The sequence below is a fragment of the Hermetia illucens genome, chromosome 1 (genome assembly GCF_905115235.1).
Source record: "Hermetia illucens chromosome 1, iHerIll2.2.curated.20191125, whole genome shotgun sequence".
NCBI classification, from domain to species: Eukaryota; Metazoa; Arthropoda; class Insecta; order Diptera; family Stratiomyidae; genus Hermetia; species Hermetia illucens.
The window spans coordinates 2,043,606-2,066,630 of record NC_051849.1 but is presented as its reverse complement, the minus strand read 5'-3'; the positions used below and the strand labels follow the sequence as shown (position 1 = coordinate 2,066,630).

At 41.1% G+C, this 23,025-nt stretch overlaps 1 protein-coding gene across 3 annotated transcripts in view; it reads left to right on the top strand.

The window, feature by feature from the left end:
- The window catches only part of LOC119650606 (carnitine O-palmitoyltransferase 1, liver isoform), a 71,093-nt gene extending 49,726 nt beyond the window's left edge, over positions 1 to 21,367 (top strand). For 2 of the 3 annotated variants that reach the window (XM_038053474.1, XM_038053484.1), the window contains exons 2-11: positions 10,385 to 10,549; positions 10,614 to 10,750; positions 10,849 to 11,449; positions 11,541 to 11,740; positions 11,805 to 12,143; positions 19,195 to 19,260; positions 19,860 to 19,992; positions 20,052 to 20,300; positions 20,545 to 20,904; positions 20,975 to 21,367. In XM_038053474.1, coding sequence (XP_037909402.1) covers positions 10,409 to 10,549; positions 10,614 to 10,750; positions 10,849 to 11,449; positions 11,541 to 11,740; positions 11,805 to 12,143; positions 19,195 to 19,260; positions 19,860 to 19,992; positions 20,052 to 20,300; positions 20,545 to 20,904; positions 20,975 to 21,085 — 2,337 coding nt within the window. In that variant the 5' untranslated portion in view covers positions 10,385 to 10,408 and the 3' untranslated portion in view covers positions 21,086 to 21,367. Of the gene's footprint in view, positions 1 to 10,384; positions 10,550 to 10,613; positions 10,751 to 10,848; positions 11,450 to 11,540; positions 11,741 to 11,804; positions 12,144 to 19,194; positions 19,261 to 19,493; positions 19,554 to 19,859; positions 19,993 to 20,051; positions 20,301 to 20,544; positions 20,905 to 20,974 lie in introns of all 3 variants that reach the window. The other variant, XM_038053493.1, reaches the window with a different exon arrangement.
- Positions 21,368 to 23,025: the final 1,658 nt, after the last annotated feature.

Sequence of the window (23,025 nt, the reverse complement as noted above, 5' to 3'; positions counted from 1 at the left end):
ACTAAATTCTACAAGCTTTATTCGATTATGTCCAGATAGCTGAGTGGTTCGAGCGCAAGGCTGTCGTACGGAAGGTCGCGGTTCAAATCTCACTGGTGGCAGTGGAATTTGTATCGTGATTTGACATCGGATACCAGTCGACTCAGCTGTGAATGAGTACCTGAGTCAAATCAGGGTAATAATCTCGGGCGAGCGCAATGCTGACCACATTGCCTCCTAGTGTACCGTTACGGTCTTGAATGAAGTGCTCTAACACACTTCAATGACCTGATCCAACATGGATTGTTGCGCCAACGATTATTATTCGATTGACCAATACTCCGAACATAATGAGCTGCTCAGAAAGTCACTTTTCCTTCTTACGACTAAAAAACATTTTTTAAATTATACTATATTTTAATTAGCAAATTGTTTTTGCACGCGTCGACGTTCTGTGTTCACCAGATAGTCAGTCCGTACGCGCCGGCCTGATGTCAGGCCGTCAGTTGTGTCGGCGGCGAATTGACTACGGCGATGCTTCCGTGGTTCGCGCCTCCACTGTGCCGCCACATTACTCCGTCCCCAGCTAAAACTGTGCGGGTTCAGCGGAGCAACCCGACCACGTAATCTCGCCAGTGAGGTTGCTGAACAAAACTGATGCTACGCTGGCGCTTTTTTTTTTGAAGTGTCTACCGGCTGATCGAAAGTCTTCAATCTCGACAAAGAGACAAAATTGGGTCCGCTCCGAACGTTGAGCTTGAAAGGGTTATCCCTTCGGTCCAGGACTCTTATGGTGGTTATAGTAGCCTCCGAGGAGCGTCCACCCGAATGAGGATCTGTGAGTATGTCTCGAGGTTTCTAGGGGTGTCAATCTTTGGTGTCGTGTGTCGGGAAGGCGGAGTCGGTCGCAGCTTCGAAATCGCGTCTCCGAGCAGACGCACCATGGCGGAATCGCTTAACCCTGCTCTGATGTCCAGCACAGGGTCGGCGGGGAGGCGAAGACTCTCCACGTACACCATCTACGCGGGGCTGGCCGTGAACTACTGTCGGTGAGTTGTGCGAAGGCCGAGGAGGATGAAAGACAAGGACCGTGGCCACGTCGATCGTCGTGAGCCATTAAGGCGACTTTAGTGCCCGGTGTCAACGTTCCAGCATCCTGTTGGACTGTGGATAGTATGCAGTAGTCCTGTGTCTTGCGCGCCGGCCTCACGTCAGTCCGTCCAGATCTCCCAGAAAAGGGCCCGGCCATGTTCAATAAGAAGGACATCATATTGCTTCAAGATTATGTCAGGGATTCTTCGGAAGCTCGGTTGGGGAATCCTTCCGCATCCACCAAACACATTCGACAATTGTTCAAACTTGGTGTTCACGCTTCTTGACCCCATTGTTGCCTCAGCCACATATCTCTGATAATCTATTTTCCGACTCTTGGCATTTCAACTATTGACCTTGATTTTTTACATATTTATTGTAGATTAAAATACATTCACACTGAAGGATTCTCGCTTGTTAATATGCATTTTGCTTTACATAATCATATTCGAGTTGGCACTTATTATGTTTCGGTTCTACCCAATTGTATGATTATTGCAATTCAAGCTAGACATTTTGCAATTAAGATAGGGGCTATCTACATATCGCGCACTGCAACCTTCGTATGTTGCCCTGCAATTCTTATTGTTGCAAGCCAACATTTATGTTTATATGTATGAATGTCAAGGGTAAATGAATTGACTCTGTGAACTTGGTTATTTCACCATATAAAACTAAGTTGATTATCAGCAAAAGACTTCGCAAGCAGTACAAAGTCGAATAAATTTGCGGTCCTTTACCATTCCTCTGCAAATCATTCAAGTTTTGAAAGGTTTCGCTATGGAATCCTTTTTGTAGTTCCTTAAACAGACATATGGGTTATAAGGAGAAGAAGAAGAAAGCTTTTTAGCTCTACTAATTACGTTATAATTAATTTACTGATCCTACCCATATTTCCCACATCTTTTTATTTTTTTATTACCAATGGATGGATCGATGGACAAATTGGTTGAGCTTTAGTCTCTCGATTTCGTCCGCTCAATCACCCCATGCCTTGACTCCCATGTAAGTGATGTAAAGAGCTAACGAGGAATTAAATTTGCATTAGTACTCTATGAAACAGGTTTTGAATTTGATGCTAATAGTAAAGGTAGGGAAGGTCAGGATTCATTTTCAAAAATATGACGGAAAAATCAAGATAATGGTCCTACATGATGTCTAGATCTGAAAACATATTCCATCCCGATATCTATCAAAACAAAAAAAAAAAAATGATTTTGACGGTTTTCATCGCAGGGCAGAGGCGATCTCATCAGATGTTGTCCCAGCGCCCCTACCCTGTGAAACAGCATGACCGAAAGCGGCTACAGGTGGCATTTAGCTCTTTTTTTAAACCTTAAAACCCGACAAGTGTATGAATTATATCGATCGAAACCACCTGGTTTCTACCTAGACTGGTACCAGCTAGTGAAATGAAAATTTTGTTTAGGAATGAGTTACCGCACTTATTCGAGAAGTAACTTACTTCTTCCTTTATGTGCACGGACTACTCTTTTCTTAGGCATGCTTCCAATACTTTCAAACATTCGTCCCTAACGGTTTCGTTCGCAGGGCAGAGACGATCTCATTAGACGTTGCATCAGCGCCTCTACCCAGTCGAAAGCCGGTGGGTATATGCAGACGTCTTTTACCGATTTGCCTTCCATATTAGCGAGAAGGCTATATACAGAAGATTCAACTCCCAGTATTTTTTTTTTTAATTTTATGGAGACAGAATATTCTTGCACACACTCAATCGCGACGGGAGTTGCGCGAACAAAATTTCGCACATAAGGGCTGGCGTTAGTGCCGTGCATATGATGCATTGGTGTGTACTCAGGTGTGTGTGTGTCTGTCATAACAATAGACATTGCACAGCTGTTTATTGCTTCGCACATCCCAGCAGGAACAATAGGCAGAGTTTCCTTTAGGATTTATCATTTCGGATTAATGCTAATGGATTTTAATGGAATCAGTGAGCGAATGATGTTTACGAATTCTTCTATGTGAAGCTTGGTGGAAGCAAACACGTGCAACATTCTCAGCAATAGATCCATGTTCGCTCTCCTAGAAAGTGCGAAGAAAATAAGTAGATGCATCCAAGATCAATCTTTAGGATGCATCCGTTTCCTGTTGAGACAAGGTGAAGAAACACACACAAGAAAACCATCTAGGCGAAATCGGGACACCAATACCACTTACTTACCTCATCCTTACCCGGAAGGTGGACAATGAGATTCCGTCACCCTTTGCAGTTGAAGTTGCACCTCCTGTGTATAGTCTTCTTGCATATCAGGTCGGCTAAGATATCTTGCAAATCAGATTTTATTCTTTTCTCCATTGGACCTTCTATTCGAATACTTTCATCATCTGTCCATCGCGTCTCAACGGCGGGTAATGTCCAATATTCTGAGCCCGTTGGTGATAATGAAAAAATAAGAATGAAGTCAGCTGCATCGAAGTCATCGTCATCAGACGGTCATAAAATAACCAGTGTTTAAAGATGTTACGGAAAATCTCAGAGATAACAAAGCTGGTACAACTGGGCAGAATTACTGACGGAATGACAAATATCGTTAAAAAGTAAACAATTTAATTAGTGGCCACAGCACATTGACAATAGCCACGAATTCGCCATCTAATTGCTCGATAACATGTTTTGTAAACTGTTTAGCATTAGCGTGACGAATATGAACTAACGTATGTAATCCGCAGAACATGTAAATAAAGGGAAAAATCAAATCTCTCGATAAGGGCCTTGATATACCTGACTTGTCGTTTAAATGGAAAACAATTTACAATTGCTTTGAATTATGTAATATGATATCATGTTTACACTTTCATTGTTATTTCCATAGATGAATGATAGTTGTTGATTTGCCTTGGTTTAATTTTTTGAAAAGGTAGATGTAATGACCAAGAGAAATTTGCTTCGTATTTGTGGGAATTCAGATTTGAAAACGATAACGTTCAGAAGATCCAAGACACCTTTCACCACAGAAGGGAATAAGTTGTTCCCGAAATATCGATGTTTGCTAAATAAATATCACAGAAGGGAAGGGGGAAGCATTGTTCATTCAGATCTCGTAGTTATTGACATTGAAATATGGTATTATCAGTCACTTCATTCTGAGAGAGTTGCGTTGTTTTTCAAATATTACCAGTGAATGTAAATAATCATGTTGTGTTATGTGATATTTCGCAGGTTCCAATGTCGAAATATTGTTTAGATTTTACCATCTTATAAGTTGCAACAGTATCATGAAAAGAAAAATAATGTTGCGAGTGGCAACTTATCATAACAAAAACGCGCAAAATTATTATACAATAAACAAATAAAGCGAGAAAATTATGGATTGTCTCTTGACATGTGTGAATCCAGAGGCTAAGCATACATGTATTATAAGATGAAATGTAATCAACCACATCTCCAAATTCAGTCTTGTGATTATTCCAAATTACAGGGAAGTCTTTCTAAATCCATCTAAATATAAATTATTGGGGCGTGGACCCGTTGCGCCTCGTGTCAATTTCCAACTCTTGAACTTCCTTCTTTGCTTTTACGCGTTTTTACACATTTCTTTGCTTAGGTCGACCTTCAGACTTGATTTAACCACAATAAAAAGCCAGTATATGTATATATGCCACTATCTCTTGATTAAACTATCATCAATTGAAAAGTGGGTTATCAGTATATTTGCGAGCTTATTATCAAACTTGCTTGAGTTCGGACGTCATGATTCTCCTTTTATATGTAGCAATGCAAAAATTAACGGCGATAACTATTTTTTTTTTTTTGTAGGTAGTTGATAGGACTTTGGACTTTGAAACAGAAAAGAAAGTGATTGAGCATAGATATTAAAATCAGGCAGAACAAAGACGAATTTTGTTAATTTTTTTCACTCTTTTACAAGACAGAAAACTGTAGTTGAATGACATACTACTCAATCTTATGCCTTATGCCTTCCGATTCTCGTGTCCCAATACATCTGTTTGGTAGAAGATATGTAGTTACCCTGAAGCGTAGAGAGGACTGGGAAGACCCAGAGGAATGCGTGGAGAGATATACGGAAGTCTTCTACACCGATGGCTCAAAAACAGAAGAGGGTTCTGGAGCCGGAGTCTACCTCTCGAATAAAAACGAGAAGTGGGCTTTTCCTTTGGGACAATATGCAACGGTTTTTCAAGCCGAAGTTTATGCGATCCTAAGGGTGGCAAACTGGGTGATTGACGAGCGGTTGAAGGCCAGGCGCATCGCAATCTGCAGTGACAGTCAAGCTGCACTGAGGGCATTGAGCAGTCCTTTGATCACCTCGAAAATCGTTCAGGAATGCAGAAACCGTTTGAACTCTATGTCTAGATTCAATACGGTGGAACTACTCTGGGTACCTGGTCACTGTGGCATAGAGGGAAATGAAATCTCGGACGCTTTAGCGAAAGAGGGGTCAATCTCCCCTATGCCGGGATCGGAGCCAGCAATTGGGGTATCAGTAGCATTGGCTAAATCTGTTTTCAAAAACTGGGAACAAGTTTCCCATAATGACAGGTGGCAGAGCCTAAATGCTGCTCGACACACCAAACTTTTCCTGCCAGAACCCAACATACGTTTCGCAAAGTTTATCCTGTCGAAAAGCAGGAGGACTTGCAGGTGTATTGTGGGCATTCTGACAGGTCATAATTCACTAGCTGGGCATATGTTCAGAATAGGAATTACCGAAGATGATACGTGTCCCTCCTGTAATGAGGAAGCGGAATCCACGGAGCATTTCCTATGTGAATGCCCCGCCTATGGACGCATCAGGCATCAGATCTTTGGTGCCGATGTTCTCCAATTACGACGGGTAGCATCACATCCACTAACGGAAATCCTACGATACGTTAACGAATCCGGAATATTCCGTTAGACGGGGGACGCGAGTACAATGGGCCAACACGGCCTGAGTGCTCGGAAGCTGTAGCTTCTCCCCACCATACACACACACACACACACACTCAATCTTATAACTTTTAAGCATTAAGTCACTTAACACGAGGCTAGAATATAGCACACTCCATGTTTATTCTGCACACTAAAAATCAGCAAGAACACCCATAGAAAAAAGGGTAACATGACGGACATATGGGAAAAAATCAATAGGGCCTACACCTGCGAAAAGGTCAGAAAGAGGAGCATACTGGAAAAGAAACTAAAGTCGCTCACCACACCACAAGCGCGCCAGGGCCATATAGAGAAACCGAAGGAAGAATTTATACCCAACTATGTGATCAACAAATCCAGCGAACACTTTATCCAGGAATAGCTTTCACTTCTCAATAAAGGCTTGAACTTCGCCATAAGAGACCCCACTTTCCTCAAAGACCATTGACCATTGACATCGAGACAGGAATCAAGTATACATCACAAGAAGAAAAAGCCGGCATCCAAGAAGAAATTAGGCAACTACTGACCCCCACCAAGCGAATGGAAATAAGGGGAAAAAGCATCGTCCAACCACCATAAAACCATTAAAGGGTTGAAGGACAAACCCGTTTTCTACTTACCAACAGACAAAGGAAACGCAGTGGTCATCATGGACAAAGGAGCATACGACGACTTAGTACGGAAAAAGTTAGAAGAAGGTAAGTTTCACATCGTCAAGAAAGACCCTCTGCCAGACTCCGTTAAAAGAGTGGAAAAGGCTCTGGCTGAATGCAAACCCATTATTAAGAAAGCAATCGAACTGAGAATACCTAACCCATCTCTGCCTAAAATCAAATACCTCCCCAACATACATAAAGAAGGCAACGAGATCAGTGAGATAATAGCACAAACAAATTCACCGACCCAAAATATTGCGAAGTGGCTCTCGGAAGAAGTCAAAAGAAAATTAAAATATAATACCGTTTCCGTCGCTAATAGTGATTATTTTATTAAGCAAACAACTTGTGTGTATACCCCCGTGCACTGAAGAAGGGAACAACTTGTTCCCGAAATAAAGATATTTGCTAAATAAAATAATCACTTCTAGCGACGGAGATGGTGTTATGTTTTAATTTCGTTAAACCTGTTCGCTAGAAACACAAATTGATTAAAAGTCAAAAGGTTAGGCTTAAAATAGGAAAATGGGCCGTGGGAAAAAGCAGAGAAGCCATTGTCAGATACAGCGAGGCTGGAGGGATACAAAGTGATGAAATATTAGTATCCTTCGACGTAAAAGTGCTGTTCCCAAGGGTACCGATGAAGAAAATCTTATACTTGTTCGAAGAATGGATCACGACACACGAAAACTCATCCGAATTGAAGAAGAAGGCAAAAACTGTATAGAAAACTGGCCTTCACATGCATGAGTGAATCAATTTCAAGAATAAATTTTATAAAAAAACCTACGGGGTAGCAATGGGCAGCCCCCTTTCACCGTTGCTATGCGAGGTATTTATAGAGAACCTAGAGAATGAATTCGAGGAGGCTAGGCACTCCTGAGATTCTGGATCAAATACGCCGACGATTTATTAGCAACCACCAAAAGGAAAGAAGCAGGAACGATCTTCGAGATACCCAACCGGGCACACAGGAACATTGAGTTCATTATGGAGATCGAAAGGGAATGGGAGATACCGTTCCTGGAATTAAAAGTAATCCGGGAAAGAAGGGGTTTTGAATTCGACATTTACAGGAAACCGACCCAGACATAACGAACAATTACATACACCTCAAACCACGATTTCCACCATAATATGGCGGCATACAACTTTATAATTTACAGGAGGGTCACAACACCGCTCAACGAGGAGGAAAGAAATAAAGAAATGAACTACATAATGAAAACAGCCAAGAAAAACGGATACAACAGGAAGTTCATCGAAAACCGGGTCAAAAAGAAACTACGCCAGGCTTCAAGACAGCAATTTTAAACACTCCTCCAGGAGGCGAACACAGAACCTAGGCAATGGATAACATGGATAACCTACTTGGGTTGGACGCAGAACACCAAAAGGCGACTACATAAACGAGAAACAGACGATATCCGCTAAAGGCCCGTTTACAATCAGTCAAGGATAAAAGGAGTGTACTGAAAAAAGCGGCATTTATTAGATTTCTTGCCCAGACTGCAACATGATTTATGTAGGGCATAAAGGAGGGCGAATCCGCTAAAAATAAGAATAACTCACACATAAAGTCCGCGGTAGCTGGACATATAATAGAGCAGGGACACCATTTCCCGTTGGACAACGCCAATATTTTGAAGCAAGTGAACGACGTTAGAAAACTAAACTTCTACGAGAGCCTCTACATCTCGACAATTCACCCAAAACAGGCTAAACAAGGACATGAGCAACAATTTGTTAACCTTGGTACTTTTAGAATGGAATAGGCGAAGAAAAGAAGTCATGCTTCTTAAGATATCATAATTACAGGAATATCTATAAAAAAACCCCCAAACTGTAAAGGAAATGTTCTGAAGATAAAACATTGAAGAAGGGGATAGTTGGTCCCTGAAATACGTATTTGTATAGGATGCTGGGAGTCCTGAGTCCGCATCCACATGACGCATGACGGATCGGATAACTTGGAAAGCAACTTACTTCCTCTTTTGTGGTCCACGAACTCCTCTTTTTGCATTAAACACCCAAGTTCAAAAAGAAAAGAAAAATCTTGACTGACGGTTTCGTCCAGGACAGAGGAGGGAGCATCGTGACCGAAAGTGGCTACAGGTAGTAATCGCTCAATTTTTATATAATGGCAAACATGACATGAGCGCGAATTATAATATATTGAAGTGAAATCCGTCCCAAGTTCAAACCTGCACCAAGCCAATAAAAAACACTTTATTTATGGTATTTAATAACTGAATAAATAATGACTACTTTCCTACCACTGGAAAGTAGCTTAAATTATTGTAATCCGGAAAAAGGCGGCTCTAGTGAGCCTAACAACTTTAGATCTGTCTCATTACTGTCCAATCTAGGTAAACTCTTTGAGAAAGCATGAACAAAAAGGCTAGTCCAATATTGCAATCTCAAAGAGATTATACCCAACCACCATTTCGGGTTCTGCAGCAAACACGGAACACAACATGCCCTTAGCTACCTTCACGACACTGTCATAGCAAGACTTAATATCAACAATAAACCGACCCTAGAATGTGCATAAGACTTAGAAAAGGCCTTTGACTCCGTATGGGTAAACGGAATAATCTATAAGCTAAGAACATGAGCTTCCAATTCCGATAATTAGAATTGAACTAAGCATCTATCTTCGAAGATTGGTACTCAGTCAGTCAGCGTGAGAAATGAATTCTCCGATCTCTTGTTGGTAACATCGGGAGTATCGCAAGGATCCATTTCTGGACCCACCTTTTATAATATCTTCACGGCTGAAGTCCCAACTCCCGAAAGCGGCACCGACCTTATTCAATAAGCCGATGATACTCTCATCTTCTCTTCAAGCCTCCATCCCAACAGGGTAGCCGAAGCGGTCGAGAAATATGTTAAAGACCTCTAAAAATAATACCTGCAATGGGGCATTAAAACTAATGAGGCCAAAACGCAATTCTACACTTTTCGGAGGACATCTAGATACCTAGGTTCTAGAGGAATCCATAGGAAAGCTAAACGCTTAAAAATGAAGTTCGGAAACACTATAGTGAGCAGATCTCAGTCCATAAAGTACTTAGGAATTAAATTTCACGAACTCCTTAAATTCAAACCACACCTTATGCTCGCTATTGGTAAGGCACACGTAGCACTCAGTAGGATCTACTTTCTTCTTCGAAAGAAGGTAGGACTCCGCACCAAGGTCAAACTGACTCATTACAAGACCCTGTTCAGACCCATTATTTGCTATGGAGCGCCCACGTGGATCACTTGCTCCACCCAAACCATGTCTAAATGTGGGGCGTTCGAACGCTGGATTTAAAGGCGCTGCATTGGTCTTTCCTACAGTTGGAAAACCAAGAAGGTTGGGAGAAACGCCGAAGTGTATCGGCAAGCCAAAGTGAAACCTCTTCGAGAATTTGTTCGCAACTTGGTGGAAGGGTTTTTAGTTAAGCTAAATATTTTAAGCTAGAACTTAAGTAATAATGTATTAGAGTAAGTCACTATTGGAAATAAAAAACTTGAACTTGAACACCTGTCGCCACTTTCGGTCACGCTGTTCCCAGGGCAGAGGTGAGGCAGCGTCTGATGAGTTGAATCTGCCCTGGACGACCCCGTCAGTCAAGATTTTTTCTTTTCGTATTTGTATAGGTTATAGAATACATTTAGCCAATAAAAAGGAAAATATCTTTAAATCTTTCACTAAAAATTACGACTAAATGACTATCTCCTAATTCAAACCATCTATATTTTGTTACAGTGGTTGGCGAGTTAATATACCGCCATGGCAGAAGCCCATCAAGCCGTTGCTTTCTCGTTTTCAATTACACACGAGGGATGGGATATCAATTACGATCAGGAGGTCTTGAATCTTATCTGGACATCTGGCGTGCGGTCATGGAAAAAACGGATAGCAAGATTTAGGGTGAATTCTCATTGAAATTTTAAAATATATTTACAAAACTTATTATTCTATTTTGGTTATCTAGAATTCAATTCGAGATGGAGTTTTTCCAGCCCATCTGCAAAGTCTATGGCTTGTAATAGCAATCGGTCTTGGATTGCATTTCACCGGTCACAAAGTACCTTTAGATTTAGTTAACAAAATATTACCACATCTTCCAGCGTAAGTATTTGTAATATTACATTTTTGTTCCTAATTAATGTTTGAAAGAACAAACAAATTAACTGTTTACATTTTGTTTTGGATTTGATCCCTTACAGAAGAACAACTCAATGGGAAGTTGCAGCCTGCAGTATCGCTGGCTTGCTTGTGTGGCTTTCAATATGTTACACAATGCGATATACTCTAAAATTATTATTAATGTACAAAGGTTGGATGTATGAATCACGAGCGCCAGGTAGTAGAATATCACTAAAAACAAAAATTTGGAGTATTTTCGTGAAAATTTTGTCCAGTTGGAATACACCTGGACTGTACAGTTTCCAAGGATCACTGCCACGACTTGTACTGCCCGGTCTGCACGACACTATGCGTCGTTATTTGCGATCAGTTCGTCCATTGCTTGATGACGAAAACTATGCACGCATGGAAAATTTAGCAAAAGACTTTGAAAGTACAATTGGTAAAAAGCTTCAACGGTTCCTTGTCTTGAAGAGTTGGTGGGCGACAAACTATGTATCAGATTGGTGGGAGGAGTATGTTTACCTGCGAGGTCGCAGTCCTCTTATGGTCAACAGCAACTTCTATGGAACAGATCCTATTTTCATGCATGTGAGCGATAATCAAGCTGCACGTGCTGCCAATATAACTCACTTGCTGTTGGCATTCAGGCGACTAATTGATAGGCAAGAATTGCAACCGGTAAGCAAGTCCTTTTTCGATTTTTTTATGAAAAAAGAAACTGAAATTGGTTTTGGGAAGTCCCTCTCTGTAATTTGGTTCATTATTTCAGATCATGGTCCAAAACATGATTCCCCTCTGCAGTTGGCAATACGAGAGAACCTTCAATACTGTTCGTGCACCTGGCCTAGAAACCGATCGCATTATTCACTATCGAGACTCAAATCACATCGTAGTTCTACACAAAGGCTGTTATTACAAAGTGATTATTTACTACCGTGGCCGCCTCTTAAGACCATGCGAAATTCAAATGTAAGTGTTTTCTTCCAAAATATTAAATTAAATAAATGTAACAGGAATGAACTTTTTATTTCAGTCAAATGGAAGAGATTTTGAAATCACAAGCAAAACCATTGGTTGGAGAGCAACACTTAGCGGCTTTAACAGCCTGGAATCGCACGAAATGGGCAGAAGTCCGTAATAATCATTTCACACGGGGTCCGAACCGAACGTCATTGGCTGCAATTGAATCGGCAGCATTTGTCTTGTCGCTAGATGAAGAGCCATACGATTATGACGAGAAGGATCACACTAAATTGGATCATTTTGGACGATCCTTGCTACATGGAAACGGATACAATCGCTGGTTCGATAAAAGTTTTACAGTTTGTATTGGATCTAATGGTCGAGTTGGTTTTAATGCGGAACATACATGGTGAGTTGGTGTTCTGAAATATCTTGATTTAATTAGCTACTGTATGTGTAGACAGAAAATTCAGATCTTCTTGGGCGTGAAAATCCCGATGATGTGATTTGTTTAGTTTTTCAGAAGATAGTCGAGTTAGTAACTATTGCACATACCTTAGTATGTATGTATTGCAATGGGTAATTCGACAAATTTACGTTGTTTATATCTTGAGGAAAAGTGATGAGGGAAATACGCGGTTTTTTGAACAAATTTATACTGGCAGTGGCTGATATTTTACACCAGCATTCGCGAGAGATATCATTTTATATACAAAATTGACTATCGTAATTGAGATTGTCCCTTTGATTAGACCCATCTTTGATTTTTCATTACGTCCTCTTGGCAGCTGAAATGTGTTCTCTGTAATGGTTTTTGGACCCGAATGAATGGAAAGAAATCGCAAGGAGCAAAATGAGATAGCTGCAAATTGAGTAATGCATTTAGAGCTGTGCCAGATGTCGTGCTCATGGCACCGGTAATACCTAGACACACAGTTCTTTGCCGTTTGGCTAGTTTTTTAGCGAAAACTCTTTTCTTCCACCTTAACCCACCACATCACGGATGCATAGGCGATCATCGAGGGAAAGGTCTGCCTATACAGCTCTCATCTTTATCTCTACATGTTTACAGCCTCTTGTATTCGAACTGTGATTTCCGGAAGTTTAACCAGTCTTCATACTTATTGCTTTTGCAAGTGCGATTCAGAAGTCGTGCGTTCTCCGTTTCACAATTGAACCATTTTATCGCTTTGGTCTGGGGAAATTTGCAAAGCAGTCGGGAAATTTTCAAGCCTTTTCAAGGCACTCTAAAAGTTTGCGATTCAGAGTCGCCTAGGGAACTCCCACTTTGTTGTCAAGAAGTTCATTGAACTTCGTCCAATTCATTTTCCGGATTCCGTCTTTGTTATATAGACTGTTCGGCCGCAATAGTCATACTAAATTCTAAGTAACTGTGATCTGAGAGTGAGATTTCATCTAGCACTCGCCTATCTCTAATCAACTCTAACAACTTTGTAGTGCAGATTGTGAGGATAATTACTTCACTTCTTCTTGGCCCGATAAGACCAGCTGAAGTGATAAAATCAAATAGCTTCTCTCTAGAATTGCAATAAAGACGCTGAGCCATCGCATCACAACCTATTAAGAGTTCAAGACCACTTGATTCTGCATACTTTGCCAGCCTTGCTGCCAGTAAATGAGGAAAAAGATTCGGCATTCTGGAAGTTAATTTGGCCAACATTTATGTTTGTTAACATAAGTGTAGTCTAATGTGAAAATCGCCGCTAACTAAAAAGTTTGCTGCATCTAGTGTGGATCTCACCGGGGTTATCAGCTTGTCCTCACTACTTGCCGAGAGTTCCGTTTGTTTGCATTCGATTTCGCTGGATATAGTCACACTTGGTGTAGCAGTTCCATGTCCTCATTCCCAAGAAACTTCGCCTTCTTTCACAGTACCCTACGCTGTTGTCGGCTGGGAGCCCTCCCGGGTTGACGGTGTCCGGGATTGGGCAACAAGGTCACCGAAAAGCTGGCCTCTCATTAAGAGAGTTACTGTACTATTCTTTCTGTCTGACCGCGTCCTAGACACTGGTTGTGCACTGAAGTGGACAGCCTCTTTCCCACAGATTTCTCTGTGGGAGGACATGAATCTGATGAGGCTTCCAAATATGTGCCTTGGCCACGACCTGATTTCTCTCCGTGTCTGGATAGCTCAGTCATACTTCCTTGCCAATCAGGTGGTAGTCTACCCGCCTCAATAAATTAATTACAGAACTCACTATGCCATAGTGTTGGGTCCCAGCTCTTCGTTTTCTAGAGCTCAGCTGTAATGTCAGTGATGTTTGATTGCCTCTTAAACTTCTGTAATGCTGACAGGTTTAATTGTTTCACTATCGGCAATGCTTGCGGAATGGTTGACGATCAAATTCTTCCGTGGAAATTTACTCGGGGTATTCCCGTTATCAGTCTGTACTGGTTCTATCTATTTTTGACGTCAACATAGCAAGATATCCTGTATACGTTGGTCTCGGCTTTGGACAAATCGATACAGATCTCTCACCGTTCCGAGTGTCCAGTTTGTTCTAAAGATCTTTGCAGTGGACTGGTCGGGTAACAGGGATTGCTTTGTTTTCCAATTTGTGTCCTTATAATTTCGCAAAGTGGCCAGTGTTTTAGGGATGTGAAACTTATAATAGAGGCGTTTCTTCCCATGAACCAATATCTTAGCTGATGAAGCACTTACCAGGCTTGATGGCTGCGGAGGTTGTACAGGGTCATTTGTGGAATGTATTTTTGGTTTAATTCCACGTTTCACCGATGCTCGTAAAGGTCGCCAGTCTGTGTATCTGGAGTGCTCTACGGAGGAAGGGCATTCCGGGGAAACTAATAACTATTATCGGAGCGATATATGATGGTGCAAAATGTGACGAGTTTCACAGAGGTAAAATCTCAGAAGAATTTGAGGTCGAAAATGGAGTCCGCCAGGATCGTATCTTGTCACTGATTATTATTTCTTATTGTTATTTGTGACGTTTTTTATTCTGCTCTGTTCAGAGGACGTGGTGGAGTTCAAAGAATGATGACATTTTTCCATAAACACTTCGACTATGCTGATGACATCTGTCTGTCTTTCATCGGGTCGTCGGCCTTGACCAAATGGTTTTGAATTTGGAAGAGAGTTGGAATGAAGATGAGCACCAACAAAACCAAGGTTCTCAGTTTAACTGGTGATCGCATTTTCCTTATTTGCATTAATGGGTGAATCGAAGGTGTTTATCAATTTTTATATCTAGGGAGCGCGGTTTCTACCTTTCGGGGGTGGCACCGAACTGGATGTCGCCCGACGCATTAACAGACAACCAAGATCAAATCGAGACTGTTTTGTGCTAGTGTTCTTTTTGTGCTACTATATGAGAGTAGCACATGGAAAGTAATCACCGCTGTCACTGGAAAGCTCCAAGTAATCGTAAACACCTCTCTGTGACCTATCATTGGAGTACGCTGGCCTGATACTATTTCAAGCGTAGAACTTGGTCGGCGTACAAAAAGGCGGCAGAAGAGTTTCTGACTAGAGATCCGACTCAAACCACGGTTTAAATCTCACTGTAAAATTTTCAGAAACCCCAGGAAAATCGACGGGGGGGAAGTTTGGTCAGGTTATTACGAATAAACTCTCTGGTGCGCCAATTGGCAACATTGGCACGATAGACGTCGTATCTCTGGAAAAGGCATTCAAAATTGTCTTGAAAGTCTCCTGTCGCGCAAATTGCAACAGGAAGACTTTGTGATTATGCTGGAAGCTGACTAAGGAGATCTTTAGCATCTGCTACAGGTACAAAAATTGTCAGCTTTACAAGCACTGCCTGAACAGGTACAAGTCAGCCATCAAGATAACCACAAGGCGGTCCTGGCTGGGCTATTGTCACAACATTCAAAGCACCAGTGAACCTGCAAAACTTAGTAAGATTCTCGCCTTGGAACATAGAAACCCATTCTTCCTAGAAAAGCCGTTAGGCTGAAGCTGCTCAGAAGCACTTCAGAGGCATTTCCTGTCTGCGAGGAGGACTGTGAGTCAGAGTCTTGCACAGAGCCAGTCATGGAATTCACACCGGCTAAAAAAAGCACCCCCGCCTCTCTCTTGCCTTTGCCTCACGGGACCACCATTTAGGTATTACTTCGGAGGACGGGCTTGCCTTCCGTAGGCCTTGATGTTTCCAACTTGTTGGATGTTCCATGGGATAGTGTCCACGACAAGAACAAAGAGGAATAGAGAGTGGGCGATTTTTTTTATGAACCCCTTCAGAGATATGGAGCGCTAAAGGAATTTAATTAAGTGAACGTGTTGCTCTGCCACTAGCTGTTGTCACAATGCATACCAGATGAGTGTTTGTGGTGGTTTATGGGCCTTGTTTAAATGCAGGAATGCAATTTACAGAGAGCGATGTTTTTTCATAAGTAACCGCGGGACGTGTATATGTTAGTAGCTCCCTCGACAACCTCGGTGTGGCTGAAGTGGCGAAAGTGGTGAATGATCAAATTCTTCCGTTGAACTATATTTGGAATGTGGTGAAATTTTTGATAGAGGCTTGGTGATTTCGAAGGTTGCATAGGCTCTTCCTGGAACGTATTTTTAGTTTAATTCCAAGTTTCACCGATACCGAATTAACGAAACGCCCACCAGAGTGAATATTTTTTTTTTGCTCTATGCGATGGGGACCTACAATAGTTTTTGGCTGGTTGGCCTCTTACAGGTATATGTGCCCACCATCTGATGATAACTACGTCCGACTTATTGTCGTTTATAATCTAAAATAACCAACGCTTTCAGCTTTGCACTGCACTGCTGCTGCGCATCATTCCATTCCTTCGCCACGTGCTGTTCTTTTCGGTTTGCTTCTCGTAAAACAAGGAATGCAATCGGCTTCGTGACAACAGATTTGAATATTTGTAGTGGATCATTATCAATGGGCCCGGTTTTCTTCGGCTGAAATCCACTACATTATAAGCACAAATCCGTGAACTCGGTGGCTGAGTTTTCTTTTATATGGTGCCATTTTGGCTTTGTAGAAGTCATTACTATCAGGTGTATCATCAGCCTCATTTTCTCATTCAGGGTCTAAGGTAATCAACGTTAATCTTGTTTGCGCAATCTGACTCTTCAAGAGAAATTTCATTGTATGTCGGATCTGCTTCTTCACCCTCATCATTCGCAAATGGATTGAAATGACTTTCCTCACCTGCTTCGTTAAATACAAGATGTTCTTACTCTCTATTATTTACAATCGAAATAAATCTAACGTAATTTCTGGCATACAAAAACTAGCAAAAGCAAATTTACTTCAGACTATGTAAACCTGTTTTTCCAAAGCGAAGTAATATTTTCATTACTGCGCAAAACACGACTGCACTTTTCAAATGATACTTCACAAGTAAACAGCGGATGCAAATTTCGGGATTTTCCATAAACGCGGAAGGTATACAAAAATTCATGTGAAAAATGATTGAAAGTCAATACCCATAAAAATTAAACTACTGCTTTCGATTTTTTTTTGTAAACACAGAAGACAATATGCTTCTGGGATATGTCGGGTCGAAGGCACCATGCTTTGGTGGAAATGGTCGTAAGATAGTTTCAAAAATCAAAAAGGTCGCCAGGGACCTATTCACTCATCGATGGAGTAAAGCTCTAAGTATACAAAACGATAATAAGGCCTGTGCAATACCACGGATAGAAAAAAAAGGGGCCTCAAATAAAATTACGAAAGACTGGTGAATACATTCAAGAGGAGGGTTCCGAGAGAATATTATGAGCCAAACGAGAGGACGATCAACAGCAAATCACTCGGTCAAACGGATACCTAAAAGGGTATTCGAAGGGAGAAAAGTAAAACAAAGACCAGTGGAAAACAGACGTTACTTGGCGGGGTGCGCCAACCCGTCGTATTTCCTACACTTGGAACTTGCAAATGTGAACAACGAAAGATTCGTCGGAACTCTTAGCAAAGGCAGAGCCACACCGAAAGAGTATTTCTGGGAGAGGTGGGCTTCCAGTTGTCAATTCACTAAGGAACCTGATAACGACAGCTTCCACGCTCCAGCGGAGATCCGGCCGTGACAAGGCTTCTATGTATGGAGGACGGCGGAAATCGCCCACCTGCGAGGGAAGTGGCATCAATTCCGCCTTTGGGCAGAACGTTTAAACGCCCGAGAAAAGGCATGCACTACACTGTACAGCTCAACTAAAAAGCGTGATAAACTGCCGGCAGGAGCCTATCGACCAAGTGAATGGGGATCCGTGGAGATTCGGTTATAAACCTGTCATCCGAAAGATCGTAGTTCTGCGGAAACCCTAATGCTGGCATCGAGGACTATCCGCTTTTCCCCATGAAAGAGCTTAAAGAGGCAGCTCTCAATATGGAAAATAAGAAAGCACTAGATTCTGATGTTATCTTGGCAGAAGTAAATTCTACTCCATGACGCATTCAGTGCTTGCCTCAAGGAGGGTATTTTTTTGGCGCTGGAAGCAGCTGGTGCTGATCAGCAAAGGGAGAAGAGATCCTCTCTGTCTGCAATACTGATCGGGAAAGTGTTTGAAAGACTCATCAGGGGTAAACTTGCTGAAGCCATACGCGTTACCGGGGACTTATCCCCAAGACAGTTCGGTTTTGGAACAGGGAGATCCACGCTTGATGCTGTAATGGAGGTTGGTGGATGCGGTTCATCGAACTGAGGCGCCCAGTCGCCGATCTCGACGGATAGTATCTCCGGTAACCCTTAATGCCAGAAATACCTTCAATTCCGTAAGAAAGAACTATTTTAGCACACTTGCATCGGTCCATCGATATTGCGAGCTAACTCTTACGGATACTGAAGGATTATCTGAGAGAATCCATCCTGCTTTATGAGACGCTAGGGGACCTGAGGAAGATGGAGATCACAGCGGGAGTAGCACTGGGATCTATCCTAGGCCACATCTCTGAAACGGTTCCTACGATAGTCTTCTAAGACTCGGCATGCCGAGAAGTTGCGTCTGGTCGGATATGCAGATGATGTTTCAGAACTTCTTGCTGGACGCATTGTTGAACAGACACAAAGTGGACTTGTTATATTGATGCTACCGAAAACGAATGGATGGTTGTTTATGGTGTCAACTTTTTGCTGAGGCAGATTCTGTTAGCGGATGTAGCGCATCACTGCTCGAATTGTCTTCATCATGCATACCACCAGATCCTTACCCCTTCTTATCACTGTCAGTCTAGAGGAAGGTGAAACTTTGTAAAAAAAAATGTCCCTTTGAAGTACTGACTTCGCACTTTTGCTTTCCAAATTAGGTACAACTTGCCCCTATCACTTTCGGTTATCCTTTTCAGTTTTATTTTCAAACGTAATCCAACCACTTTGTATACTATAGGTTTATTTAAAGACAACCATTTGTTTTAACTAAAAGTAACCTGGAATTTACTTACATATTACAAAATAATAACTATCAAATGAAATATTGTTTTTACGCCCGAATGAAGGGGAGACGCGGCAGTGATGGCTCATATATGGGAATCGTTTATGTATGAAGAAAACACTGACATGGGGTAATTATAGTCTTTAAAAAAAAGTGTAATTTCCAGTAGAGAGTGTATTAATTATATTAGAGGAGTTGGTTCACTAAAAATTCGAGAGGAATAGGACAAAAATTGCACAAAAACGTAAATAAGCTGATATCATCCATCCCAACACTAAATACAGTAGTTTAGCACCCATATCTGATTATTATTTTTTATTAGACACACATTTGGTTATCATCTATTTGCAAAACAATTTCTAGGGCCGATGCACCAGTTCTCGGACACTTGTGGGAATGCACATTCGGTGATGATGCCGATGGGTAAATTATATGTTTATTTTTCTTCAATTTGTTTGTTTGTTTGTTTTGATTGTTTTTGTGTTCAGTGTCAATAATGTTGCATTTATTAGAATTCCCCAATCATTTGTTGCTAACGTTTCAATGTGTGATTTTTTTGATGACTAAAAACTTTGCAATTGTTTGAATTTGTTTCTGTTGGGCTACTTTCATTGATAAATATTGAATAATTACTACTCGAATTGCTGGCTCCAGAAACAGATTCATACATCATTGCAACAAGTAAAATGGAAAGTATGAAATAAGACTGACCTCGTTTTTTATCTCAAGATATGAAGAAAATGGAAATACGAAAGGAATCCCTGAATTCACTCCTCCCACGCCAACGAGATTGAACTGGGATCTTAAGGGCTGCCTTCCTCAAATTGAAGAAGCCACCATCGATGCTACGAAATTGTTGAACGTAAGATGGGTTACTTTTAAGTGGTCTTTTCTTTTAATGATTGTATTTCACTCACTTAGGATGTGGATTTACGCATATTCGTTCATAATAGCTATGGTAAAGGATTCATGAAGACTTGTCGTGTCTCCCCTGATGCCTACATCCAAATGGCTTTGCAATTAGCCTACTATCGTGATGCCAAACGTTTCTCACTTACTTATGAAGCATCAATGACAAGATTGTTCCGAGAAGGCCGAACAGAAACAGTTCGTCCTTGTACTATTGAGTCGACTGCTTGGGTGAAATCTATGCACGATCCGAATGTTAAGGTAATTAAAGAAGAACGATTGGGACCAAGAGAAAAATTGTTCGGCATATTTAGATGCAGGAATAATTTTTGTTGTGTATTCTCTCTTATTGCTCCGTCATGGGTTATGAACTACCTTATAAAGGATTCTGGAGAGTGCCTGCATCCAGATATGACGGATATTCCATAGACGTTATCATCTAGTTACTATATTCGAACTATGACAGAACCAACTGTAAGAAATCAAATGTTTCTTTTATATGCAGACTGAAGAACGTGTCGCTCTGTTACAAAAAGCATGCAAACAACATCAACAGCTTTACCAAGACGCGATGTCCGGCAAAGGAATCGATCGACATTTGTTCTGCCTCTATGTTGTGTCCAAGTATTTGGAAGTAGATTCACCATTTTTGAATGAAGTTCTTAGTGAACCGTGGAGACTGTCAACTAGTCAGACACCTCACGGCCAAACATCAAAGATGGACTTGAAGAAGAATCCGAACTTCATCAGTCCTGGTGGTGGTTTCGGACCAGTAGCTGATGATGGCTACGGTGTATCATACATCGTGGCTGGCGAGAATTTAATTTTCTTCCATGTGTCATCGAAGAAGAGTTGTCCAACAACGGTAATGTATTCCTCTTTTTATGTGCTTTCTGTTTGAGTTAAGACCTTTTTTTTTCGTTCTATTCTATTAGAGTTCCGACAGATTTGTTAAAAATGTTGAACAAGCTCTAACTGATCTTCGGACTCTGTTCGAGGACTATCATGCGATCACGAAGAAAGTAGCCAACGGAACGACCAAGTGAGTGTTCAACGCAAACGTGATTAGGTTCGATACTCCTTACAAATGTGTATAGCATGTTCCAGAGAATGTGTTTTAGCAAATAAATTCGTTAGAAATTTTACATAACTTATAAGAGATGAAAAAGTAAAGCAATTGAAATATTTACAAAGAAGTAAAAAAAAAATAAGTTCAGTGTCATTGTACACGTAATTTAGTGTTAAGTTTTTACTCTGTTGAAGTTTCTGTTTTTAGTGAGATATTTGTCGAGGACTTCAATAAGAAATTTGTGATTATACATCGAAAATGATTTCATTTTTTCGCGGGATGATTGGTTATGGCTGCGTATGCAAAAGAAATGGAAAGAATTGACTAAATGTGATGTTCCTAATCAGAGATTACTCCTTGGATTTTCGATAATGCTCTTCTCAAGTCAAAACCACTATCATTTAGTTTGATTTAACTGAAAAAGGTACGAGCAATTGTTGATGTGTGGACTGGCTAGAAGGGGGAAGGTGCAGATTTTTTAGAACAAGATTTTCACAAAGACTGTAAGTTGAGGAATTAATTCATCATGAAATGAAGTAAATGAAGAAAGCAAGGGAATATAATAGTTATCGTTCCGATGCTTGTAGTTCTTCTAAATAAAAATAAAATTAGGTAGCTTTCTCCGACTACAATATATTTTAATAGTTCGTAAATACGTATTTTGAGAGCTACTTACTCTCTTCCTCAGCACTTAAGCTACTAAATCATTGGCAAGTTTTTTCATCCCAAAATAAAATTCATTTTTATTAGCTCTAACCAGTTGTAGGTTCAAACAAATGCGATTTCGGTCGTTGTAATTCATACCCTTGACGGGTTTTGAATTGCATATAAACGAGCCAATTGCCACCTGTTGCCGCTTTCGGTCACGCTGCTCCGCAGGGTAGAGGCGCTGAGGCAGCGTCTGATGAGATCGCCTCTGCCCTGCGATCGAAATCGTATAGCAAATATTTAAAAATTTTTGAAAGTTTTTCGTGTTATTAAATAAAACAAATTAAAGGTCTGAAAGGGACAAATTGTAAAAAGTCCACATGCAGATAAGGATGATCTTATAACTTTTGGGTTGATGGCCATCAATTATCAATAGTTAGTGGGTGGTGCGGTCCCTATGTTTGCCAGCGAGTTTTTTTAATTAGTCTCGATGCACAATTCCCTCCATTTGTGTTCATCAATGTTGACGCATCCTTTCGCAATATTTCCAAGCTCTCCCATGCGTCCAAGGTGTGTGGCTTATTCACTTGTCGTACCAGCTCCAGATTTGGCCTCGTCACAGAGTGACCCTCGATGACGTGCATCGCTACCGAAGAACGCACCGTGTTGGCTCCTTGTTGGAACCTAGTCGTGATGAAGCGTTTTGTTTGGCCAATGTAGACCATCTCGCAATCATTGCAACTGATTTTGTAAATCCAACTTTTTTCCTCTTCCGTTAATGGGTCCTTTTCGCTCCCTAATTGTCTTTTAATGGTTGCGTCTCTGCTGGATCCGATCACTTTTATATTGTATTTTCCTAGAAAAGATGTTATTCTATAAAAGTATCCGGACAATGGTATGTTCAGCCATTTTGTATCGGCTAGAGTGCTTTCTTGTTTGAAGAATGTTGAATGTTGGTTCTTCCATATCTGGTCTTGCTTTCGCTTAATCAGTTTTTCGATTATCTCGACCGTGTAACCATTCTTGATTGCTGCATCAAGTATGAACATTCTTTCTTTATGGAAGCTATCCTTGTTTAGGGGGTATGTGCAGAGCCGGTGTACCATTGAATTGTAGGCAGCCGGTATGAGCCGAAGTTGCTGGTATCGTTCTTTGGATTGCCGTTGGTTTTCTGTATACCTCGAATTCAAGTTTTCCGCTGTTGTTTGTTACTCGTAGGTCCAAAAATGGTAGAGATCCATGTTCTTCCTTTTCCATTGTGAATTGGAT